This window comes from Hippocampus guttulatus, chromosome 11 (assembly GCF_054856545.1).
Source record: "Hippocampus guttulatus isolate MCC_2025c chromosome 11, RoL_Hgut_1.0, whole genome shotgun sequence".
NCBI classification, from domain to species: Eukaryota; Metazoa; Chordata; class Actinopteri; order Syngnathiformes; family Syngnathidae; genus Hippocampus; species Hippocampus guttulatus.
Genome location: NC_141271.1, coordinates 9442649 through 9465030, shown reverse-complemented (window position 1 = coordinate 9465030; position 22382 = coordinate 9442649). Strand labels below are relative to the sequence as shown.

General features: G+C 40.1%; 1 protein-coding gene across 3 annotated transcripts in view; it reads right to left on the bottom strand.

Moving 5' to 3' along the window:
- The window catches only part of epha3 (eph receptor A3), an 85929-nt gene that overhangs the window by 11332 nt on the left and 52215 nt on the right, over window positions 1-22382 (bottom strand). For 2 of the 3 annotated variants that reach the window (XM_086122940.1, XM_086122937.1), the window contains exons 6-13: window positions 17260-17384; window positions 11579-11741; window positions 11302-11407; window positions 10495-10559; window positions 8889-9014; window positions 6602-6787; window positions 3084-3145; window positions 874-1083 (exon numbers count right to left, since the gene is read on the bottom strand). In XM_086122940.1, coding sequence (XP_085979066.1) covers window positions 874-1083; window positions 3084-3145; window positions 6602-6787; window positions 8889-9014; window positions 10495-10559; window positions 11302-11407; window positions 11579-11741; window positions 17260-17384 — 1043 coding nt within the window. The remainder of the gene's footprint in view (window positions 1-873; window positions 1084-3083; window positions 3146-6601; window positions 6788-8888; window positions 9015-10494; window positions 10560-11301; window positions 11408-11578; window positions 11742-17259; window positions 17385-22382) is intronic. The other variant, XM_086122939.1, reaches the window with a different exon arrangement.

The following is a 22382-nucleotide window of genomic DNA, read 5'->3' as shown; positions in this document are numbered from 1 at the left end:
GAGGCTAATGGCAGCCAGAACTAACAAAAGTCATCGGCCAAGACTATTCTGTTCATGCATGGTGGTGTGCAGTCATACACACTCCTCTAAAACAACACCCGCTCTCACATCTCCAAGAAGGCACAGTGAGATGAGGGGAAAAAAATATTGCATGCACGTGTGTATTATAATACTTGATGTATGACTGAGGTGCAGACAGAATTGCAACGCAAACAGACATGGAACACAGGCATCGCAACGTCATTTGTGACAATCTACTTCTCTTGTTCAAATGCATGGATAAATTACACAAAAACAACTTATTATGGACTACTGTGTATTTTGTCTCATAGATCGGGTCGGACAAAAATTCCTTTGCGAAGCATTGTCAGTTACTGTAACACTAAGTCTGTTTCTTATTGTGTTTTATCATTAGACATTTCATATCGTATTTCCAGGAAGGCAAATGGCACCCTGGCTGTTTATTTGACAAGCAATCATTGGTCAGCAAATTGCAGCATGCCTAAAGGGGCTGCGTGTGTAGTCTAGACTATATTATCCCTGTGATGAAAATGACCACACACATGCTGCAAAATAACACAGCTGTGAGTCTGCAGCATGCCAGGCCGGCTGGTACTGTAAGCGGAATGCCAGTCAAATGTTGGCAGAGAATAGTTTTGCGTTCCAGTATAAATATAAAGATTGACTTTATTCAACAAACTTTATTTTTTTCCTCTTAGTCTCAGAGTACGGTAATATTACAGAATAGGTGTTAAAAATCATGCACAACAACACCATAGGGACCTTCATTCATTTTGTATATTGGATTACATATAGGGGTATTTTTATTGCCGAGTGAATCACTGCACTGTCGGGTTGTTTTTTTGAGCTCACCCGTGTGGTGTAAGCAGCCTCGGGGTCGTCCTCCAGGACCCTCGACAAGCCGAAGTCTGACACTTTACACACCAGGTTACTGTTGACTAAGATGTTTCGTGCGGCGAGGTCTCTGTGAACGTAGCCCATGTCTGACAGATACTTCATGCCTGAGGCGATGCCACGCAGCATGCCGACCAACTGAATTCCAGTGAACTGGGCGTCGTGTTTCTGCAAAATTTAACGTGAGCACAAGTTAATGTCAGTCTTTGAATTTGTTCTCACACGGACCACAAGTATGACGTTGCAGATGATTTGCATGAAACGCAACTCCGCAAAAAAAATGACCGCTACCTTGTAATTAATGTTTTAAGAAGCACTTTTGACATTTTGTTCCACATTGTGGTAAGAGGTGACATCCAGCAAGTCCCACAGCACTTCAAACAGAAATAGGAAGTCAGAAAACCACTGGAATGGAGAATTCTCTATGTTCCACGAGAGTCCTTTTTGTGTACAAAATAAAACTGGTTCAATAATTCGTATTGTTTGCTACCTATACTAAGTCAAGCATAAAAAAGGAAACTGAAGACATTGTACAACATTGTATGGACGCATGGAGAGAATTTTGATTTGTGAGGTGAGTAGGGTTGGACTGGCTTTGTTCTTGTTCACCCCAAGTGTGTTTGAAGAAACCTCTTGGGTTTTTCGACATTTAACTTATCCAACCATCCTTTCATGAACCTTTCTTTGTGTACTGAGTCACAGCCAAGCTTGAACAAAAATTAGTCAGTCACCAAACTGTTTCCAGGAAGCCGTTTTTGTCCAGAATTCCTTTGTGTCCTCTCATTAGAGTCAGGTGGAAGACTGGGGATTTAAACCAATCCCCAATAGAATAATTTATTGAGTGTGCCAAGTTATTTATCAGTCTACACATGTTTTCCAAAAGGGTGTAGCACACTAAATTGACAAAATAAATACACTTTCATTGAGAAGTGTGTAAAGTATTTGATGAGCACTTTCATATTTGCTTTTCATTTGCTCCCATGAATACAAATGCAGCATGTAAAGCAGTCTGTGAGTCAATTTTGGCATATGAGTGACAAAAGTGCAAGATTACGTCCAATGAAATGCGGTGTCTTCTCATCGCATCATTTTCGCGACGAGAATACAATGACTCATTTTCGTTGTTTTAGTTTGCTGATGAACTCGACCGGACCATCGCATTTGGACAGCAGCAGTTAGTGGCCAGACCACCTGGAATTGTCACTTCAAAGCCTTCCAGAATCAAACATATGCTATAATGCATTTGCTATGAGTTTGCGCGTGTGTTTGTGTGTGCGCATATGACACATCTACAGAGATGAAGTGCAGGCCCTCGGGCAACATGCCAACAAACAGCTACTCCTCCAGGATGAACTATGATGCAGTGCAGACGTGGTAAAGGGCTAAAACATGAGTCTGCAAGCTTTGATGTCAGTGTTATGACTTGGCGCTCCTGCTTTGACTAATTTCAGTGAGGCGGGTCACTACATTTTAAGAAGCAGAGACATGGTTAAAAAAAAAAAAGAAGTGAAAATGTCCCTCCCTGCATGATGAATGTCTGCCTGAAATGGGTACACAATCTTCAGAGAACTCAATCTGAACCAGAACTGAAGAAATTCATTGACAATAATGCCAAACATAATATTTCTGAGGTCAGTTTACGTCACTGGATGAGAGTGGCCCATCTTTTTTGTCTTGTTTTTAGGTCAGGAAGGGCATAATAATGTCAGAATCACTGTTTGTGCATGCTTACTGTATTGGAAAAGGTAGCTGGCTAATGAGCCGTGCAGGAAGCAAAGTCACTGCTGTCTGGGGAGGCTGTGATTGTGATACGGTTATTGTCGTTATGCTTTGCTGTGACACCATGACAGCAATTCTTCATTGCATATGGACCATTTGACGTTGACCCTGATATGTGTTGAAAGATGATTGCATATTCACAATCCAAACACCTCAAAAATATTTATGGTTGTAGAGAGTACTTGCGCACTCAAACCGGTAGCAAACTCATTCCATTAAAACACCACGCTGTTGAGTCATAACACAGCGAAAGTTTAGATAATTTAATGCTTCAGTTGTGAAGCGGTAGAGTATTTCCCAGTTTCGGAAGAATTATGACATTAACCTTTGGTGGTGAATAATTTCATACATGAGTGCATATTTTTGTGTCATTGTATGAGTGTACTCACCCTTAAAAAGCTGTCCAGTGAACCATTCTCCATGTACTCTGTGACAATCATGACAGGCTTACCTGCAAAGAGAATGACATTCAGGACTTCAATTCATCATCTGATCTATCGGCTATCTGCTATAATGCGAACCGAACTGCAATCCATTAAAGTTTTCACTTCTCAAAACTTTGTTTAGTGGCGCCAGAAGGTCAGTAATCAAGAGTGACATCTTTGTTTCGAACTACAGCCAGCATGAGGTTTATTACGAGGTAGGGGGAAAAAAAAATCACTTTTGCATCTTCTAAAGCATCCATTGTTAAATCAACAGGCCTAGCGTCAAGACTTGTTGTGTCCCAGATGGCTTTGTTGTCACTGCTTCACTCTTGACTTGCCACCAGCCATATGCTCCATCTCCATTTCATCCTGATGAATTCGCCCCTCCTCTTCTTTCCACATCGTGTGTCAACTGTCCTCACATCTGGATCAGATGCGGGACAAGTGATGGAACTGCGTGTTAAATGCAACAAATCTATCAGCCTCGATGAAAGAAATAACATTCTCGTCCCGGTCGTGATGGATCACTTTAATTAAATCAAAGCAGGCTGCAACCAAATAGATGATATCAATTACTGGTTGAGCAGCGCACCATCTCGTATTTCAACTTAAACCATATAAACCATATAGTAGGCTGGTTTAAATTTTATGCCGTGTTATTTTACAAATCAATGTGCAGTATATTGATTGGCATTGCCATTTTACATAGCAACAGAATAATTAGGTGAAGGCATCAAGACATGGGACTTTAAATTTAAAGTTAAAGTTTTCTTTTTCTCGACCGGGTTCAATTCCAGCTCCGGCCTTCCTGTGTGGAGTTTGCATTTTCTCCCCGTGCCTGCGTGGGTTTTCTCCGGGTACTTCGGTTCCCTCCCACATTCCAAAAACAAGCATGGCAGGCTGATTGGACACTCCAAATCGTCAAGAGGTGTGATTGTGAGAGTGAATGGTTGTTTGTCTATGTGTGCCCCGTGATTGACTGGCAACCGGTTCAGGGTGTCCCCTGCCTACTGCCCAAAGACAGCTGGGACAGTCTCCAGCACGCCCGCGACCCTTGTGAGGATAAAGCGGATCACAAAATGGATGGATGGATGTTTTCTTTTCCTTTCGCTTGATTCATTCTATGTTGAACTCAAAAGAGTCTAATTTAACATCGTTTGTCTCAATAAACTCACAAAGCTTACTTTTACAATCCTCATTTATACATCTGTGCTTAAACTCTTACAAAATGGTGATGGATGCCTGCGTTTATTAGAGGACCATTTTATAGAGAGTGGAACCCACACACAAGTTCCTCCCTCGTGTCTTCAAGCCTCTCCACTTCCATCCTTTTCTCCAGCAAAGATAAAGGCCCTGCAACTCCTTTGTTGTGTCGCTCTATTCATGTGGATGACTGAGTGTGTGTGTGTGTGTGTGTGTGTGTGTGTGAGCATCAAACATGCATGTGTGTGTCTCTGAAAATATGCAGCCTATGGATCACCCGAAAGCAGCAAGGTAAATGGGGTGTGAAAGTCTTAGGATTAAGAATTAACAGGGGCATCTCAATAAATCAACGTGTGTGTGTGCAAAGCAAATGAACATAAAATCGAGCCATGCTTCTGGGCTGCTCCAACTCATGCACATATGTTGAGGGTATCGCTCCAAATGTTCACTCACTTACACGCACATGAGCATGCATATACACGCACGTGAGCGCGCGCACACACACACACACACACACACACACACACACACACACACACACACACATGCAGAAGGACCGATGTGTTAAGATAATTCATATATTTTCTGTTTTATGGACACGTTTCTCCAGTAAACAATTGGTGCTTTATCGTGAGTTTAGTGTCGGACACTTTCATCTACAATTTAAATCTATGTACATCAAATGTGAAAAACGGTCAAGCATACAGTGATAATCTTCCAGTTTGAGCCCTGCGAGTCCCAGGGACTCTGATCAGAAAATTATGAGCCATTATGCATTTAGAGAGTCCCAAATTTCGAATTCTGAAATGGTCTACTTATTCAATTGCATATGATAATAACACAAACAACAACAATCTACATTGATAATAGGTTTATTTCTTATAAACAAATGATGCAAAAGTTTAAATAATTCAGGCAAGATTTGCTGAGAAATAGGTTCTTATTTCATCCCATGGTTCAGTCTTTGAGTTCATATCTCCGCAAAGAACTTTCACAGCACTTGTTGGCAACACTTGTTTTAACGTTACACAACTTGGCAATCGTCTGCTTTCCAAGAGGTGAAGGCCGATTTTCGCCAATCTCGTCTCGTGACGACGGAAATCTCGTCATGGGAGATAACTTAACGCAAGATCAAAACAACAATGGCGCGATTGTCAAACTGTGTTCGTTGCTGGAAAAAAATAATGATTTACCGTAGTTTTTTTGGGGGGGGGGGGGGGGGGTTGACTGAGAAATTTCATTGCATCCCAAAAACGCACATTATTTGGAACTGTGCGTCTGGCAGGAAAATTATGCGCCAAGGACGCGGGACGCAGAGGTAACGAGATGGCTGAGCATAGAGTAAAAAATAAAATACAAATAAAAAATGAAGAATTTGTGGATTGGTTTTGTTTTGTTTTTCGGTTTTGGTCTGGCATTGACTTCTTGGGGTAAAATAGTAATTTCTGCAAAGACAAACCATCCATCTGAACTGAATTAAAAAAGGGGCATGGAGCAATTTAGACACTGAGATCACACAGGAGAATAAGAGAATTAGACTGAGGGAGATTAAACAAGGGAAAGAAAAAATTGAGAACAATTAAGTGAGGAGAGGCTCTTGGTGTTTTAGTCACTAAGTAGCAGTGCTTCTTAACAAGGCTGGCGCCTCAGGGAAAGATAGAGGCCAGGCATGTTTCGCAGCGACAAAGTTCAGACTCATTATTTTGTTTTTTTGCACTCATTCCTTTTCACAGACTCCTTCTGTGCGCTGATGATAGTCCTTTAAAGAGACCCAAAGGGGAGCAAGCAAGAGATATGGATTCATGCCCACTAAGGACACAGCTTTGATCAGAGTACATTGATCTGCAGAGATTTACACCACGGCAACTCGATAAAAACGCTGCGATTTTCTCTAAAGCGTCGGCCACTTTAGGGCCATTTGTCAAAGACATTTTCAGATCAGAATTAGTAAAAACACTCCAGAGAGAATGGATGTGGCATGGAATGTGGATACAAATCACATAACAACCTGTCCTCATGTATTCTTGTACAGTGTTACATGAAATTCTGATTTTTTTCAACAGGGTTAAATTTCCGCCCCAGTGTCATCTACAAATAGGACACCACACCATTCCCACTTCTCTTTCAGTTTCAGTATCTTGACCGGGTGTGCAAGCGCAGGTGTTCTACTTTAGTTTGAATCATACATTTATACACATTCACCGGTGACGAGATGTTTCGTGTGACGGTAAACAGATCCTTCAAATGGCTTTGTGCAATGAAGAATTTACATTACTTACTGCGTGTCACCACACCCTCCAGCCTGATGATGTTGGGGTGGTCAAACTGTCCCATGATTGACGCTTCAGCAAGAAAGTCCCGCCTCTGCTTGTCCGTATATCCTCCTTTTAGAGTCTTGATGGCCACACAGATCTCCTTCTTGCTGGGTAGCTTCAGACGACCGCTACACACCTCACCAAACTCACCTGCACGTCAAACAGGAATGTTTTACAAAAGGTCAATTACTCTTTTGAGGGAGAGTTTCTCATCAGTATCTCCTTTACGGAGACCACATATTCCACTTTGCTTGATCATATTGTTGTACGGGAACAGTACTTATGACCCATTGGAAGATGAATGTGTGCTTCTCAGATAACAGACAAAAGCAATGTTATGCTTAAGGTTCGCTTAAAAAGGTTAAAAATACGAAAGATGGAAACTGTGACTCACTGCTTGGATAGTGATCTAACGCTAAACTTACGTGATAAGTGTATTTGTTGATTTACACAAATAAAAAAGCCTAATGGAGAAAATTCCCCGCCTGTTGACACAGCCTTATTGTCTGTTAGTACAAGTGGATGCAAGGTGACTCAATATGCTCTGATTAGAATTCCTCACTGGTGACGGGACGTGTGCGTGTTTACTTCATCCCAGTGTGTGTGTTTTGCACAATGTACAGTAAGTGGTGCAGGAAGACTGCATGCTTCAAATGCAGCCATCAATGCTGCAGCTGGCTGCAGGGATTTGGCCCCGCTTTAGACAAGCGGATCAAGAATGCATACTAAACAACGTATATGCGTTGGGAGCGCTCAGTGATGTCAGAGCTAAGACATTTGGAGATCTCGCGCTTCCTCTGGCCCACACTATAATTTCCCAGTGTAACTGTGGAACACAGAGCATGGGTCAAAATCTAGACGTGAAGCGACGGGGTCTGGAAGAATTTAGGCCAGAATAATTACAACCTGTCTAAATACCAACATCATGCCTGTTCTTTCCTGCTCTGCTCCGTCCAGCAGTGAGCAGAGCAGACAGGGTAAAGGAGCTCTTTTTGTGGTCACCCCCAGAGAGTGGAGATCTCATTTTAATAAGGCTTGATTAGGGATACTCATTCACTTCCTGTTCTAAGTGGAGCCGGGTATCTTACTTTGATGGGAAAGACCCATTTAAAAAAAAAAAGTGTTTTTGTCTTTTAACACGAAATCACCAATTTGCAAAAAGATCAAAGTCTGGTTAAGCTACTGAGTGCAGATTCTCATACGGAGTGCTGTATGTGAATTCATGTATTGCATAGAGGATGCAATAGGCTTATCCCTTTAAATAGCATATTAATTGGTTACTAAATCATTGTAAACATAAAATTAACTATCATGAATGAGCTACTGGCATTTATGGCAACAAGGAAAAGCGGAGAGCACCATTATTCCATAATGTAAAGTAAATGAGTTCTCAAGATTTAACAAATTCTTCACAATGTTTAAAGACATGCGGAACCAGAACTAGCAGTTTATAAGTTATATTTTCTTATTGCGTGTCTTCATTACTCACAAACAGTTGAGTATATTGAGATGTTCACTGTTCAATTCTTTGGCATATACTGCAGTTGTTAAATTTTAAAAATGCAGAGTAGGATAATTTCGGTTTATTGTCATATTCATTTAAAAATTGCAATGTACAGTGCAATGAAATCAAATATGGTTTGCCCTGGTGCTCTCACAATCCACAATACGAATGACCGTAATGCCAAAAACCATACCCAACATATATAATATATACAGTGTATCAAGTTCAAAAGTTAGGCCTGCTATTTAACATTCTAACTGTCTGAAGATAAAAACTGTTTGTAAAACGTGAGGTTTGAGCCCGAATACCTTGTACCTGGTGCTAAGTACCAAAAGAGATTATGTGCCGGATGGAACAGGACGCTTGAAGGGGAAATTAAGATACAGAAAAAGGAAAACAGGTTACATGAATCAACAACAGCAAACCTGCTGTCATTTATCATTTGTTTTCCTCCATCAAAGAGCTTTAAGGAGATTGGGGCGTTAAAATGAATTAGCATTCCCCGCAGGACACTTTATGGCCTACACTTAACATAACCTGCCAATGCACTTAAACCCAGGAGCCTTGCATGTACCGGTACTCCATTTTTTTTTCTTTTTTTTGTTTCGCAGTGCATTCTTTGAATGAAGCGAGAGGGAAAAGAAAGTGAAACCGAGGAAGGATGTTGGCTAGACAAAAATATATTTTAATGTGCAGTATGTTCATGTATGATTTTATCTTGACAATATGAGTATAGTTGATTCTTACCTGCTCCCACCACTTTATCAATGGCTATGCAGGAGGCATCCAGCTCCTTTGCAAACTCATGCACGGCTTGGCTTGGGTCCTCATATGTGTGGGGGTCTACGTAGGTCTTAATACCTGGCAGACGCACTGAAACAGGAAAGAGAAGCTCACATGGTCACTCAAGAACTGCCACTTTGTCAAGAAATACTCAGGAGGTTTCAACATTAAATCCTCGGAGTGCCGTGATTTAATCAAAACAAAAAATAAAAATAAAAATCAGATTAGTCGCTTCCAACGTTTAAGATGATGTAATCTCCTTTGCCTCACTGAGTTTCGAACATGTCAGGATACATGAGGATACTCTGCAGAAGCCAATTAATATCACACTAACACATGTTACAACAGCCTTACAGATGTTTCTAAATGATGAGAACGGCATATATCCAAATAAAAAAGGAAAACTAGGTTGATCGGTTTAGGGAAAATTCCAGCCCAATCATGACCAGATGAAAATAATACTTTGCTGCTGTTACATCGTGTCAGCTTGGCTTCAGTGTGGAGAAAAAGGAATGAGATGACAGAGAATTGCATGTTTTTCGCGTTGCAAAATCTGATTCGACCGAGCGTTACTTCAGCGTTCAGTGATTCCCAGTCCGATGAAATTTTCAACTTTGCTCGAGTTTAGTAGAGCTAATTAAAGGCTTTTCACTGCCACTTTAAGACAGGACAAAATGTCAGGAAAGAAAAAATATATATTTTTAAAAATTGGACTTCCCTAGTAGTTTATGGTCACATTTTGATCCTCCTAAATTATTCATGAGTGAAAAAACATGTTACTGTCTTGGGGAGATTTGTGGTTTAAACCTATCAAGCTTAGCGGCTACAGTCAATAAAGGAAAAGGCAAAGACTAAAATCAAAAACATTTCGAGTACTTTAACGATCCTAATTCTGAATGCCTGCCATATGCAGTACTGTACTCATTTCCTTCCTTTCTGTTAGGACGTCTGTTATTTTGCTCGACTTTCGTTTTAGCTGAGATTGATGATGTTAAAAGTTTTAACATCATCAAAGTTTTAACATCATCAATCTCTCCGTTTACACTGAAAAGGTAATGACTGGTGAGACAAGTACAAATGGAATTGAGGTTTCTATTACTCTATTCTACTTTATATTTATCGTCCAATTTCAATTAATTGGCCTGGCAATGAGTATCGATTGACAATAAATACAATGTACTGTATATGTACGCCGATGGACCATACAATAAAGACATTACACTGCACCACACATCATTCTTATTTCAGTTTCTGTGTCTTGTGAACTTTTTGTGACACTTTTTGTTTGGTGTTGTGCCATGAGATTTTTCAAATATAAAGCATGTGCGTGATCATGGATTTGGAGAATACAACATTTAACACGGGACTTGGAGAATACAACATTGTCAAGCTTGAGCAACATTTCCCATCCGGCCTCTGTTTGTTTAGAAGTGTGAAAATACTGTGAGAAAGAAACATCGACAAGAACAAAACATTCAAGCAATTTCGAATGCAACCAGCTAATTGGAGTTCAGTGAACTGTAAAGTGGAGACAGGAAAGATTGAAGAAGAAAAACAGTCCGGTACTTACGGTGGCCGTTGCCAAAGTGCAGTCTTTTCTCATCAGGATGTTTGGATTTGCTGTGGCAACAAAACCTGCCAATCCAAATAGAGAAGGTTAGAAGCTGTGCCACGTCTAATAAGGTTTCACCCATTGGCCCATTTTAGTTGATGTGTGTATGTGTGTGTGAGTGCGTGTGCGTGCGTGCGTGAGCGTAGGAGAGTGTATACAAGTGCAAAATCCCAGCTCTTACGAACCGCGGGGGAATCTATCAACTTTTTTTCCCAGAATGCCCAAATCAGTGACATACTATTAATGTCTTCCAATCAACACACAGACAGACACATGAGTTATAATTGTTCATACAGTTATTGTTAGGATAGCATGGAAGTTAGGTATGGAGATAACACATTATGTTAATTATGTTTAATTTGACCTAAAGATAGCAAAGATACTTTTCTGTTTGGGACCAACACTGTGCTTGTCAAAATTATAGATCAATAACAAAGGCTACCATCATTAGCATACGAATATTTGTGCATCTGCAACAACCCCCGAGGCATGCTCATATTTCTCAACGAGATTCCATGAGATGCAGATTTATTTATAAGGTTGTTCTTATAAAATTGATGAGAGAAGAGCATTGTTTTGGACTGTAATGTTTTTGAAGACAATCTTTGGAAAATGTATTTGAATTACCCATCGACTAATTAGGAATTACTAAATAGATTTTTTTATTTTTTTTTGGTGATGTCCATGCCTAATCTATGCAATCAGGTTGTTAGGAGAGAGCAAAAGGATTGTGCCGCATAATTCCGAGGTGACATGTGGACAGACCTGCCAATCAAGACGTAGAGCAGCACAGTGAGCAGGATGATGGCCACTGCTGAGGAAATCGCAATTAGAACAACCTGGCTACTCTCACTGGAGATGGAAAAGGCTGCTGAAAGACAGAGCAACACAGTAGTGAGTTACACGTTGTCGCCAGCAATATATTCGACACACGCACACGTTATTTAAAAAGAACGGACAAAATGTATGTTGGAATCCTTGGTTTAAAACAGGCATTCTGGAAACCGAACTCCATATTTTATGCATGGCAGCCACCACTTACAGTCAGGACTGGTCTCAAACTGAAAACTGGGGCTGCTGGCTCCGTAGCCAGCAGCTGTGCGGGCTCTGATCTGCAGTAGGTAGGCAGTGTTGGGCTTAAGACCATTCAGAGTCACGTTACAACCCCGGGCCCGAAGGATTGTGTAGCTGGTCTCTTGCTCCTCCTAACAGACGAGGCAGAAATACAGACAGGGAAATTAAATACATCGCCTTGGGCCGAAATATTAATGAATACAACATGCGCGGTGTCTCATCTGAGAGTGTGGGCCATCATAAGCACACACACCCAAACAATGCCGACAGTTTGACAGGTTTCCCTTTATCTGATGAATTATGGCCTCCCTATTTTACGACTTCTCTCCTGCTGATCTATGCTGATAAAGCAAAGCAAGAACAGGGAGTCTTCACCTTGCGACCAGATGTGGAATTCTTGGATGAGAGACGAAAAATCTCATTTTAATTTTAGGTCTTTCAGATGATAGAATTGATTGACTCGATTGACATGTTTATTAAGTTGACGGGAGAGGCTTTTTAAAATTGTTTGTGTTGTGACACAGTCGTTTAGGAGAATGGTTGTCAAACTTTTTTACAGGGCTACGTTAGCTCTTCAAGAACCCATTTTAAAATACAGTAGCGCACAACAGTTTACCAAAGATAAAACAGATTATTATCAGTCGCTTTGATGTGATGCACATTTTGGACATTACAGTACTGCTTAAATATGGAGGGGGTGGGGACTGTACTTGAATTATGATTACATTAAAATATATTGAACATTAAAGTTCAATACAAATTGCACACACATAGCTATTTAAAAACAAACACTTCTTAAACATTAAAGACACAGGTACTTCACTCCAAAAGTTAAATAAAACTGAACTGTACTTAGACGGTGATGTTTTTTTTGCATACCACGAGAAGGATTCTACTAGGAGACTAGAGTGAAATTACAAATTTCTCTCTACACACACAGCCATATTGTAATTTGGTCAGCCAGTGACGAATATGATCTGATCTGAATTTCATCATTAATTTGAGATTTGAAGTTGGACTGCATGCACCCTACTTTGTTCCTCCACCCAGCCTGGGTAAACTGCCATTTAAAGGAATGACTACCAACCCATTAATCTAGGAGTGCTCCACCAATCCACAACAACAAAATAAGCCATTAAAGATAAACAGGGGAGATAAAATAAGGTTCAACAACCTAAATGGCATTCATTTAACAAAATGAGCCTTTGGTTTCTCAAATAAGGCAAGCGAAAAAAAACAAACCCACGTCAAGGAAGGAGTTGAATCCTCATTCTACCAACCGGGTTATTTACAAGCCCTCATTGGGCACACACAGGGCAATATGAAAAGACTTCACGGCCAGTAATGGGGGGATTAGGGTTTTATAGAGCACAAAGCTTTTTAAACTGGTATGGGTGTGTGGAGGTAACTGATACAACAGGCCGACATCAGGATAACTCTTCATCGCAACTATAAATCCACTCACGGCTTGTCACCATTCAATGGCAAGGACAGCATGGGATCCCTTTTAAAATCACACACAGGTGTGGTAAAACGACCTATGTCCGTGTGTGCGCATGTGTGTGTGTGTGAGGAAGCAAAGCATAGCAATGGCATCCTGTGATTAAGGGCTGACCATGTGTGTCTCGCCGGAGCACTACAGATCACCACCATAGCTGTAATGCCGCTTTGACAATCTAAACAAAGCTGAAGAAAATTATTGCTTGTATAAACATGCACACAAAAATGCAAAACAGGATTCCTTCCACGTAAGACCAAATAAACACACCAAATTTCTGCATGTGAAGGTCTCTGTGCTCATGAGAGAGATCGCATTGATAACATGTGCAAGAAATGTAGTTTGCCCACGACCACACAACAGATTTTTTTCCTTTACTGAATGTGGAGATGTTTCACGCCCATTAGAGGCTCTCTTTGTTTGAAACAATAATGACATTGCATAAAATATATGATATATTTTATATTTAAACCGAACGTAACACAAATAGAGGCAAAGTCACCTCCCACCTTCATACATCTGGAGCTAAGTGATAACTTGTGGTTCAACAAAGCTAGTTGCATTTTAATTTTCCGGCGCAACTAATATTGTTTCGAGGGACCAGTAGCTAAAAAATCTTAAAATCAAAAGTGCAACAACCATTTGGGCCGATATGAAACCCTGTCAGACATGATCAATGGTCTGTTTCAAAGCTCATGCATGCCATACAAGTTATATCTTTGGGATTATTGCATTCATAAATCTACAGAAAGTTTATCTCTGATAAAGCGCATCTGCTTAGACAATACTATTTCAAGAGTGATCCGCCAAAGTAGTAGAAACTATCATTAAATGTGCTGATGTGTAATGAGTCTTCTTTCCACACTGCCTTTGAACATCATGGACAATTGTGTCCTCCAGGCTAAGAGGAAAAGGACATCCAGATTTTGACCGGCTTGAAGCTGAAAATCTTTGATGATGCAGCGAGTGTCTTAGTGCTCGTGGCATCTTGGGTAACTTGCACATCTGTGAAAGTACCATGAACGCTGAAAAGCACTTCCAGGTTTCCCAGACAACGCCTTTTTATTGCCATCCTTGCTCATTCAAAGTCGCAAACACACTTACTCTACTGCTGTTTAGTTCCTCCTAAAATTAGATGGCACAATTATCCTGTGTGAAACTACGGTCAAACAATATTGAAATAGATGTTTAGGTGGTTAGTTATTGATTAAAAAGATCCTAAAATATATTAGCATTTTATCGGATTGGGAATTGTATCTGTTAACTCAAATTTGATTTGTCCACATGTAGAATATATATCGGTGCAATCATTGTATTAGAAAGACAATACTATAGAGAAAAGCACAACAAAAGAGGAACCCGTGTTTTAAGACAGCGCAGCTCATCATCTTACTGCATGCGCTTTGTTCTCATCACAGGCAGCTTGCATGTCGGTACGGAAGAAAACTTTGTGTTGATTTTACACAATTTTGAATACATTTTAAGTACAGTATAGGTATAGTCGACCTAAAAAAAATTATGGATCCAGGAGATTTTATTTTGGGCAACCACTTGACAAAACAAAATTGAGTGACTTTAACGCAACTCTTCTCTTCAATGTGTCTCTTTGTGTGTCTTTGTGATTCTGTCTTGAAACACTTTGTGTGCTGCAATGCGGACTTCAGCCTTGGCGTACGATTTCACCTCAAGCGGCCTTCCAGAATACACCGTTTTTAAGGGGATCTCCCACTGGTGTCCTTGTTCACCCATCTGCATGGAAGAACCCTTTTGTCTGAAGTTTAAAAAGTGGCCGCTGTGGAGAATCCTGTGAAAAGTGTGTTAGAGTTTGTGCGCATGTCCTCATGTGTCCCTGGATGTGACTAACAAGGATTTATGCAACGCCCCTGTGCTTTACGCCATTTTAAACACCACCTTTTCATTTCTTCATCGTTCTGTAATGAATTTGCATCTTGTGGTTGAGTGTGTGCAAGTGTGTGTGAATGAGAAAGCGCTGTATCAGTCATTAACTTTTCCCCTTGCTGTTTTCCAGCCATGTATTAGCATCTTAGGTAAGGGTGGCTGAGCAGGGAACCGAGTTTAGAGAGGAGACTGCTTCTGTCTGCCTACTAATCAAGAGATTAGGGGCCAGGGCTGGCATTGAAGCAAACTGTGATCTGGGGACACACATGTACTTTCTTCTCTCCCCCTCTCTCTTGCTCTCACATGCACAAACGCACAATCTCTCATTTCTCATTCACACACACACACACACACACACACACACAGCACATGCAGACACAGTGAATCTGCTCGAGTGACTAAACTTGCATCAACGACTAATTTCACCATCAAATATCAGCTCCAGTAGCATTGGTGCTGAAAGGCAGTGTAATTCGTTCGGTGCTAATTTCCCCTCACAGAAGAATGAACGACCCCGTTTACTGTCTGCCATAAAACATAAAACTCCATGAAGGAGAGGGGAGGACAAGATGAAAGGCAGAACATGAAACATGGGGGGAAAAAAGGTGAGAATAAGAAAGAGAAAAGGCAAAGAAAACATGATAAAGATGACAAGACGAGGAATGAGAAGTTGATTCGAAGGGTTCGGGGGTGACAAAAGCAGGTGGGGAAGTTGAGTAAGTTTGGGGCTGATTTTAATTGGATACCCTTGATAACATCATGCAATCTGCTGAAACACAAGAATCGTTTAAATTTGTATTCATGGTTTACATTAAGATATCATCGTACTTCACTATATTTCCATATCACATTTAACCTTCATAACTGCTGTCTAGCATACCCAAGAAACTGAATTTGTTTTTCATTTGTATTGCACAGGTGTTTAAGTGTCGTAACTAAGTACTGTTTGTTATGGATCAGAATACTGAGAGGGTTCTGTCAAACACAATACATTTTGCCTAAGATCATTTGAAGAGATTAAACTATTTAGTTCATGTTGTGCGTCTCATGTTGTCAAGGGAGAGAAAAGAGGGGAGTCACTGTCAGTCACAGAGACAAACAGCTATCCTCAACTGTGCTGTCAACAACCCAAAGACCTGCCCGTTCCCTTTTCCTGAACTTTAAGACATGCTTTCTGAATCGGATTTATTGGCAATCCGTCCAGGATGACCCTGCCTCTTCGCCACTTTCAGGCTGACTTACAGTAGGTTCTATCTTCCTACAACCCTCGTAGAATATGTCCATCCATCCAGCCATTATCCGAACCTCCTTATCTTCACAAGGGTTGTGGGTCATATGATATTTTAAAGCTTATATCATTTTCTAAATATCATGTCAATTCAAACTGTCCGAAATGTTGAACAACGGTGGTCAAAACAGATCATGATTGTGAAATACACACCATAATTCTACCTTTAAAGTCACATTAAATCTTGAAGGTTGAATTGTCACTGTGTGTGGTATCGAACCAGAGAGATCGCAGGTGTGGATTTTTCACTTCGGTTACCGGTAGTTTTATTTTTTAAATGTACTTGTGTTTGATGAGTTTGTAAAACAATTGTGTGAGTTTTTTTTTTTTTTTTTTGGTGTAATAATTTTGAAACTACTTCATTTTGGATTGTGGTTTTCTTTTTTTTTAATACAGTATATTGAATATTTGTTGAGTGCAACATAATTTTAAAAAAATATTGAGAAATAAACTACAATTCTTAAACAACTGAACTTCCTTCTTCTAAGCGTATATAAGCGATGAATATACAGCAAGGCCAAAATGAATACATTTAAAATGAACTTAAATTGTAGTTTCTATTAGCTTTCACTTCTCTAAAAGCATTTTCATTCTTATTGTATTTCGTTAATGAAAATGTTTTTTTGTTTTTGTCTGAGTTATTTTGTTAGTTTTCATCAAGTTCAATAACCTTGCATCACGCCAGCAAAAAGCAGAGCTCAGTTTAGCCAAAAACAAAGGATTAACTCTGTTCATGCATTGCCCTTTTTCTGTGGCTTTTTTACACGTATTCTAGAGGGAGAACAAGCAAAAGGAGTTTTGAGCTTTAGAAGAAATTACAAGTCGACCATCATGAGGGAACAAATTATCTTTGACATTTAATGTTACACTGTTAGTGTGAATTTATGTATAAACTCACAACTAAAATAAGGAGAGCACATAGTGCTAATGAGGAAAGGTGTGATGGAATCCAGTAAGTACCAACCTTTTCATAGTATTTGATCTCGTAGTCAAGAATAATGCCGTTCGGCCTCTCTGGCTCCAGCCAAGACAAGGAAACACTATTCCGTGATGTCTTCTCCTTTTTGATCACTATAACTGGAGAGGGAGCTGGGTAGGAAAACCAGAGAGAGAAAAATAGAGCATGTGAGACAGTGAGTGATCCTATATGGAGGTTCAGTGGAAGTTCAGTTGCATCCTGGCAATTGTCTAGCCTTCCTATTAGGCTAATTCAGTTTTGTGTCCAGTGGGGCCACATTTAAGGATATAGGCTTAGATTGGGGGTTGTAAACAGATGATTTACATAAAGTAGCAAGTGCAAACAACACACACACACACACAGTTCTCATGTAAGGGCGGATAGGTAGTCACTTGAGGAAAGTGTTTAGATATTGTAATTCAGTCTAACGTGTCCATATAACTAACATATCCACCCATGTAAATACATGATGTCTCCTCCAATCCCCAAAGAATAATTCCTGTGTCCTCATCACACAAGAGGACCATGGGTTAGAGAAGGATTACAACTTTTGAAGCATCTCATAGCTGCGAATAGAAGTTGGCAGTGGCCCTCATGATTTTTATTACTATGGTTAATATTCCAAGACTTACAAAAACAGAATAGCAAACAGGCATTCATTCATATTCCTGAAGGGCTCCTTTTAAATCATAGTCCTCTGAGACTCCACTTGCACTTCTGCGTTTCTTCAGTCTATACAAATATGACATCTCTTATTTGAGTCCAATGTATAAGACCATATTGGAAAAAAATATTCTTAGCACTAAAACATGAGCAAATACAGCCGACTTGGTGTTGAAGGACTCTCTGTCAAACACAACATGGAAAAATCTATTCGAGGCACCTGGACAACACAGAGACGGATCATATAAAATGTTGTAGAGTTACCGGATTTCTCAGATTATAAACCACCACTTTTTTCCCCGCGATCCGAACCCCGTGGCTTTTAATGTGACGTGGTTTATCTATGAGGTTTTACTGACTAGCTTCAAGCCCTCAATATATTTACCCAAAGTATCATCCCCGCTTATCAATGAAATTACCAAACATGTCACAGTGGAAAAATGAAACAGTCCACAGAAATGTCGAAGTGTTTGTGCATAGTGGTTCACTGCTGTTTATATATAAAGTTTAAAGTATATAGCAGGATGAAAATAAGTAGCTCAAGTTGAGTTTAATGAGCATAGGGAACGAGTGCCATAAATGCAGCCAACTTGGCCGCACCACCCCCATCTCTCTGTTGCTTGTTTGACTACCAGCTCCCATCATTCCTGGCAATGGCCGAAAGCTTCTAGCGGCTAGCTACAGAGAACAGCATGTTTGGCCATGGGGCGACATCCCCTGCATCTCCCGTAACACACGCAACAACTGGGTTTCCAAAGGCTGCAATATACCTGACAAAAAGACAATGGGTCAGCTAACTTTCTGGGTAGCTGACCCTTCCATTTTCTGAGGTTTGCTCCTTACTCTCCAGTTTTCCTCAGCAATCATTCACTTCAAGATGTTCACATGGTCCCACTCGAGTAATTTTCTGCGCCCCACATGTTCTTTTTGGTCTTTCTTCACTCGGATTCTCATTTCCCTTTTTTTTAACTGCTCTCTAATTGCCAGGGAGCTCTGGGGTTTGCTCTCCATCTGAGGCATTGACTTTTAATTTTATTAGACCACAGGAAAAAACATGTTTGTCTTTGAAATGTTCAAGCTTTGGTTGATTGCTATTGTAAAGCCACAGAGTGTGCCTTTGTGGGTATGGGTGTTTTTTTGTCTTCCCATGCATATACCCAAGTGTAATTCTGTTGGGATTTTTTTTTCTATAACGAATCCAGATGGGAAGAATCTGTTTCCATACCGCCAACCATTCCTCTCCCCTTGGTTGTGATAGTGGGGCAAGGCGGTGCTTTTTATTGGCACTGTGGTTTATGGTGGTAATGATTGTGTGTGTCTAAGTATCTTAAGGGCAACTTCAAGTTCCTCGCATCTTCGTTTTAGGTTTCCTTTCTTTATCTCTTTCAGCTTGTCTACTGCAAAATGCTTAATTTGTTGTCTCTTGTTTTTTTCTAAGATGTAACTTTATGACTTAGGTGCCACAGAGGGTCAGACTGGTCTGTGGTGCCATTAAGTGTTTTAAATGGCACTTATAGGAATACGTAAGGACAATTGGTCAGGGAGCACATAACTAAGAGACTTAATGCGCTGAAGTAATTACTAAAAAATAAATTCAAGCCTTGCAAGAAAATTGACACAATAATTCAAGTATTAGTATAATTATTTCTGTAATTATCTAACCATTATATAATGAATAATAATAACAGTGGTGGGATGTATTTCCGCTAAAATTTTATAAGGTGGCGTAGGTTCAAGTTTGAATTTCTATCACTTGTCAACATTTTAGGACACTTTTTTCAAGATTGTTTGTATGTGTGTGGTTGCGTCTATTCATCAGAAGAAAGAAGAAGAGAGGACAGTACAGAGTTCAAGGATTATTATCTAATAGTAAAATATTGATCATTAGATGTGGGAGAGGAGACAACAGGCTCTGTAAGGAGCTCCACCTCCTTGCTTGCACCCATTTACTTGAAAGCGGGAAGGACGGTATTAAGTGAACTCTGGTGGTCTCGGGAGAGGAGCTACATTACAAAATCTACATTATAAGATACTCACAACAGACTTTGATGATGCGCCTCCCCCAAAATGGAAGCTTTGGTACCTTGCGACGACAAAAGTGGAAGTGCTGCATGCATACAGTCCATTTAAATCAAAACTTGACTTTTTTGATAGACAAATCCCAAGGTGACAAGCTGCACTGTTCCAATAAAGCCCTACTTGTACAGCTCTATCAATTGGATCTGATTGGTGGCTGCTGCCCTACTTGGCCTCAACTCCAGTGGACTGCGCAATGAAAAGTGAAAACACATGATTGTATCCTGAACATTATTTGGGTCCTTATCAAACCGTAATGGGTTCTCACTCAGCACCATGTGTCACCACTCACAAAGGAAATCAGTTTATAGTTTTTTGTGTAATCATTCTACGATGCAAGCAAATCCACATTACCTCTCATCCTCACACATTAGCACTAACTCGATGCAATATTAAAATTTCTATAAAGGCTAATTCCCTTATCAAATCAAGAGATTAGCATGTGACTAAAGTCACTTATACATATTATGTCCGACTTAAATGTATGTCCAGGTAAAATGGGTGAAAATGGCGAGTGGCCACTGTATTTAGGATCAGTGCAGCATTGTATGCACAAGTGTTTTTCCCTCTATTAGACTCAGGAGCAGTTCAAAGGGTTAGTGTTGGAATAAACTGCTTTAAATATAGATACACAACACAAACTTAGTCAACATGACCATGAGTTGGAGGGCAAAGAGATGAGAGGAGGAATTGTATCTGACATAACTGCCCGGACACACTGCTACTACCCAGGGAAACACTTAATCCATCTTTTAACTGCTTTGGCATCTCTACGTGTGAGCAGATCAGGTAGGGCTGGCACACCGACATACTTAATCCTTGTAAACTCCCAGGGCCAAAGGAGAGTGTACAGCTGCAGGGGGAGATATTCTTTGGACTGAGACATGCTAATACAGTATGTCAGGTGGAGTGCGTAGTGTCTTTCAGCTTCAAAGCGGGTGTGTCTGCCTGCATCTTTGTGTGATTATCAACAATGTAAAAAGCTAAGATCCATCTCTTCTGACGATTACTCAAACAAAGACAGTTGTTAGTATTCAGTGCACACATAGCCCTCATCATTGATAAGTGCACTCCAAGTCATATGCTGTATATGTTCAGAAAAAAAAAACTCCCCTTGACTATCCCTGCAGATTATATTTACGATAATCCCCCCCAAAAAGTTCTGCTCAAACACACAGACATAATTATGTTGTTGCAAAATTCGGTGGCCCTCTCCACTTCAGTCAAGTCACACATTCATGAATACACATAAACAAAAACAGAATATTTATGTGCCACGAATCCATGTCCTGTCACTTAAAGTAGGTCTGGTTCTTATCATCTATATAAGCAAACTGTGAGTCTGGGACCATGCAATGTAATTACAGCCAACATTCATCATAAATGCTTTGCAACTTTATGAGTTCACACGATCTGACTGTTGCCACACAATTCAATAGACCATAGTCTTCCCATGTGTTTGCCGCATGTGGGTCGCTGAAGGCAGGGCAAGGCCATTTTATCTGTATCGCACATTTCATATAGTAGGCAACTCAATGTTCTTCACAGAAAAAAAAGACAACACAAAAAAAAAATTACAAGATTTACAACAAAAGAAGAGACAAACAAAAAGAAGAGACAAAAATTACAACATTGATACTATTCAAACACATTGGCAAAAAAAGAAAGAAAAGTGGGTTTCTAAAATAACTAAAAGGAAAAAAAAAGATTTAAAATTGTTCAGAGTACCTTAATCAAAGATATGAGAAAAAAGCACAGTTTTTAACCTGGACTTAAAAACATTTAGCCTCGGGGCTAACTTCACTTCTGTTGGCAACTTATTCCATTTATGTGCAGCATAACGGCTAAATGCAGCTTCACTATATTTACTTTGAACTCTGGGGTCCACTAACTGACCCAAGTTGGCAGATCTACTGGGTTTATATTCAATCAGCATTTCTTTAAAGTATTCAGGACCCAAACCATTGAGTGATTTATACTAGTATAGTAGCAGGACTTTAAAATCTATTCTACAGGCAAATTGGTGCCAGGGTTCAGCCCTAGGGACTGGAGTTATATGTTCTGATCTCTTTGCTGTGGTCAGCTGCAGCTATTTGATGCTCATTTGAGGGAGCCCAGGAAGAAGACTGTTACAATAATCAATTCTAGATATGTGTCTTCTGGTCTGTTTGGATGGTATAAACCCTTCAGTCTAATGCGGACTCTTCCAACAATGTGTTACACAGAGTAGTCAATTAACTGTGTATTTTATTTAGAAACTTTCCAAAAACATGTGCGTTCATTTTACCTAAGACTTCAAATTGTTTTTTGTGTGTGCCTTCTGATTTCTTGGTCACCAGTCAAGGGTCTTCCACAACTCTCGTTTACGGTCATGCTGTCATGGAAAAGAT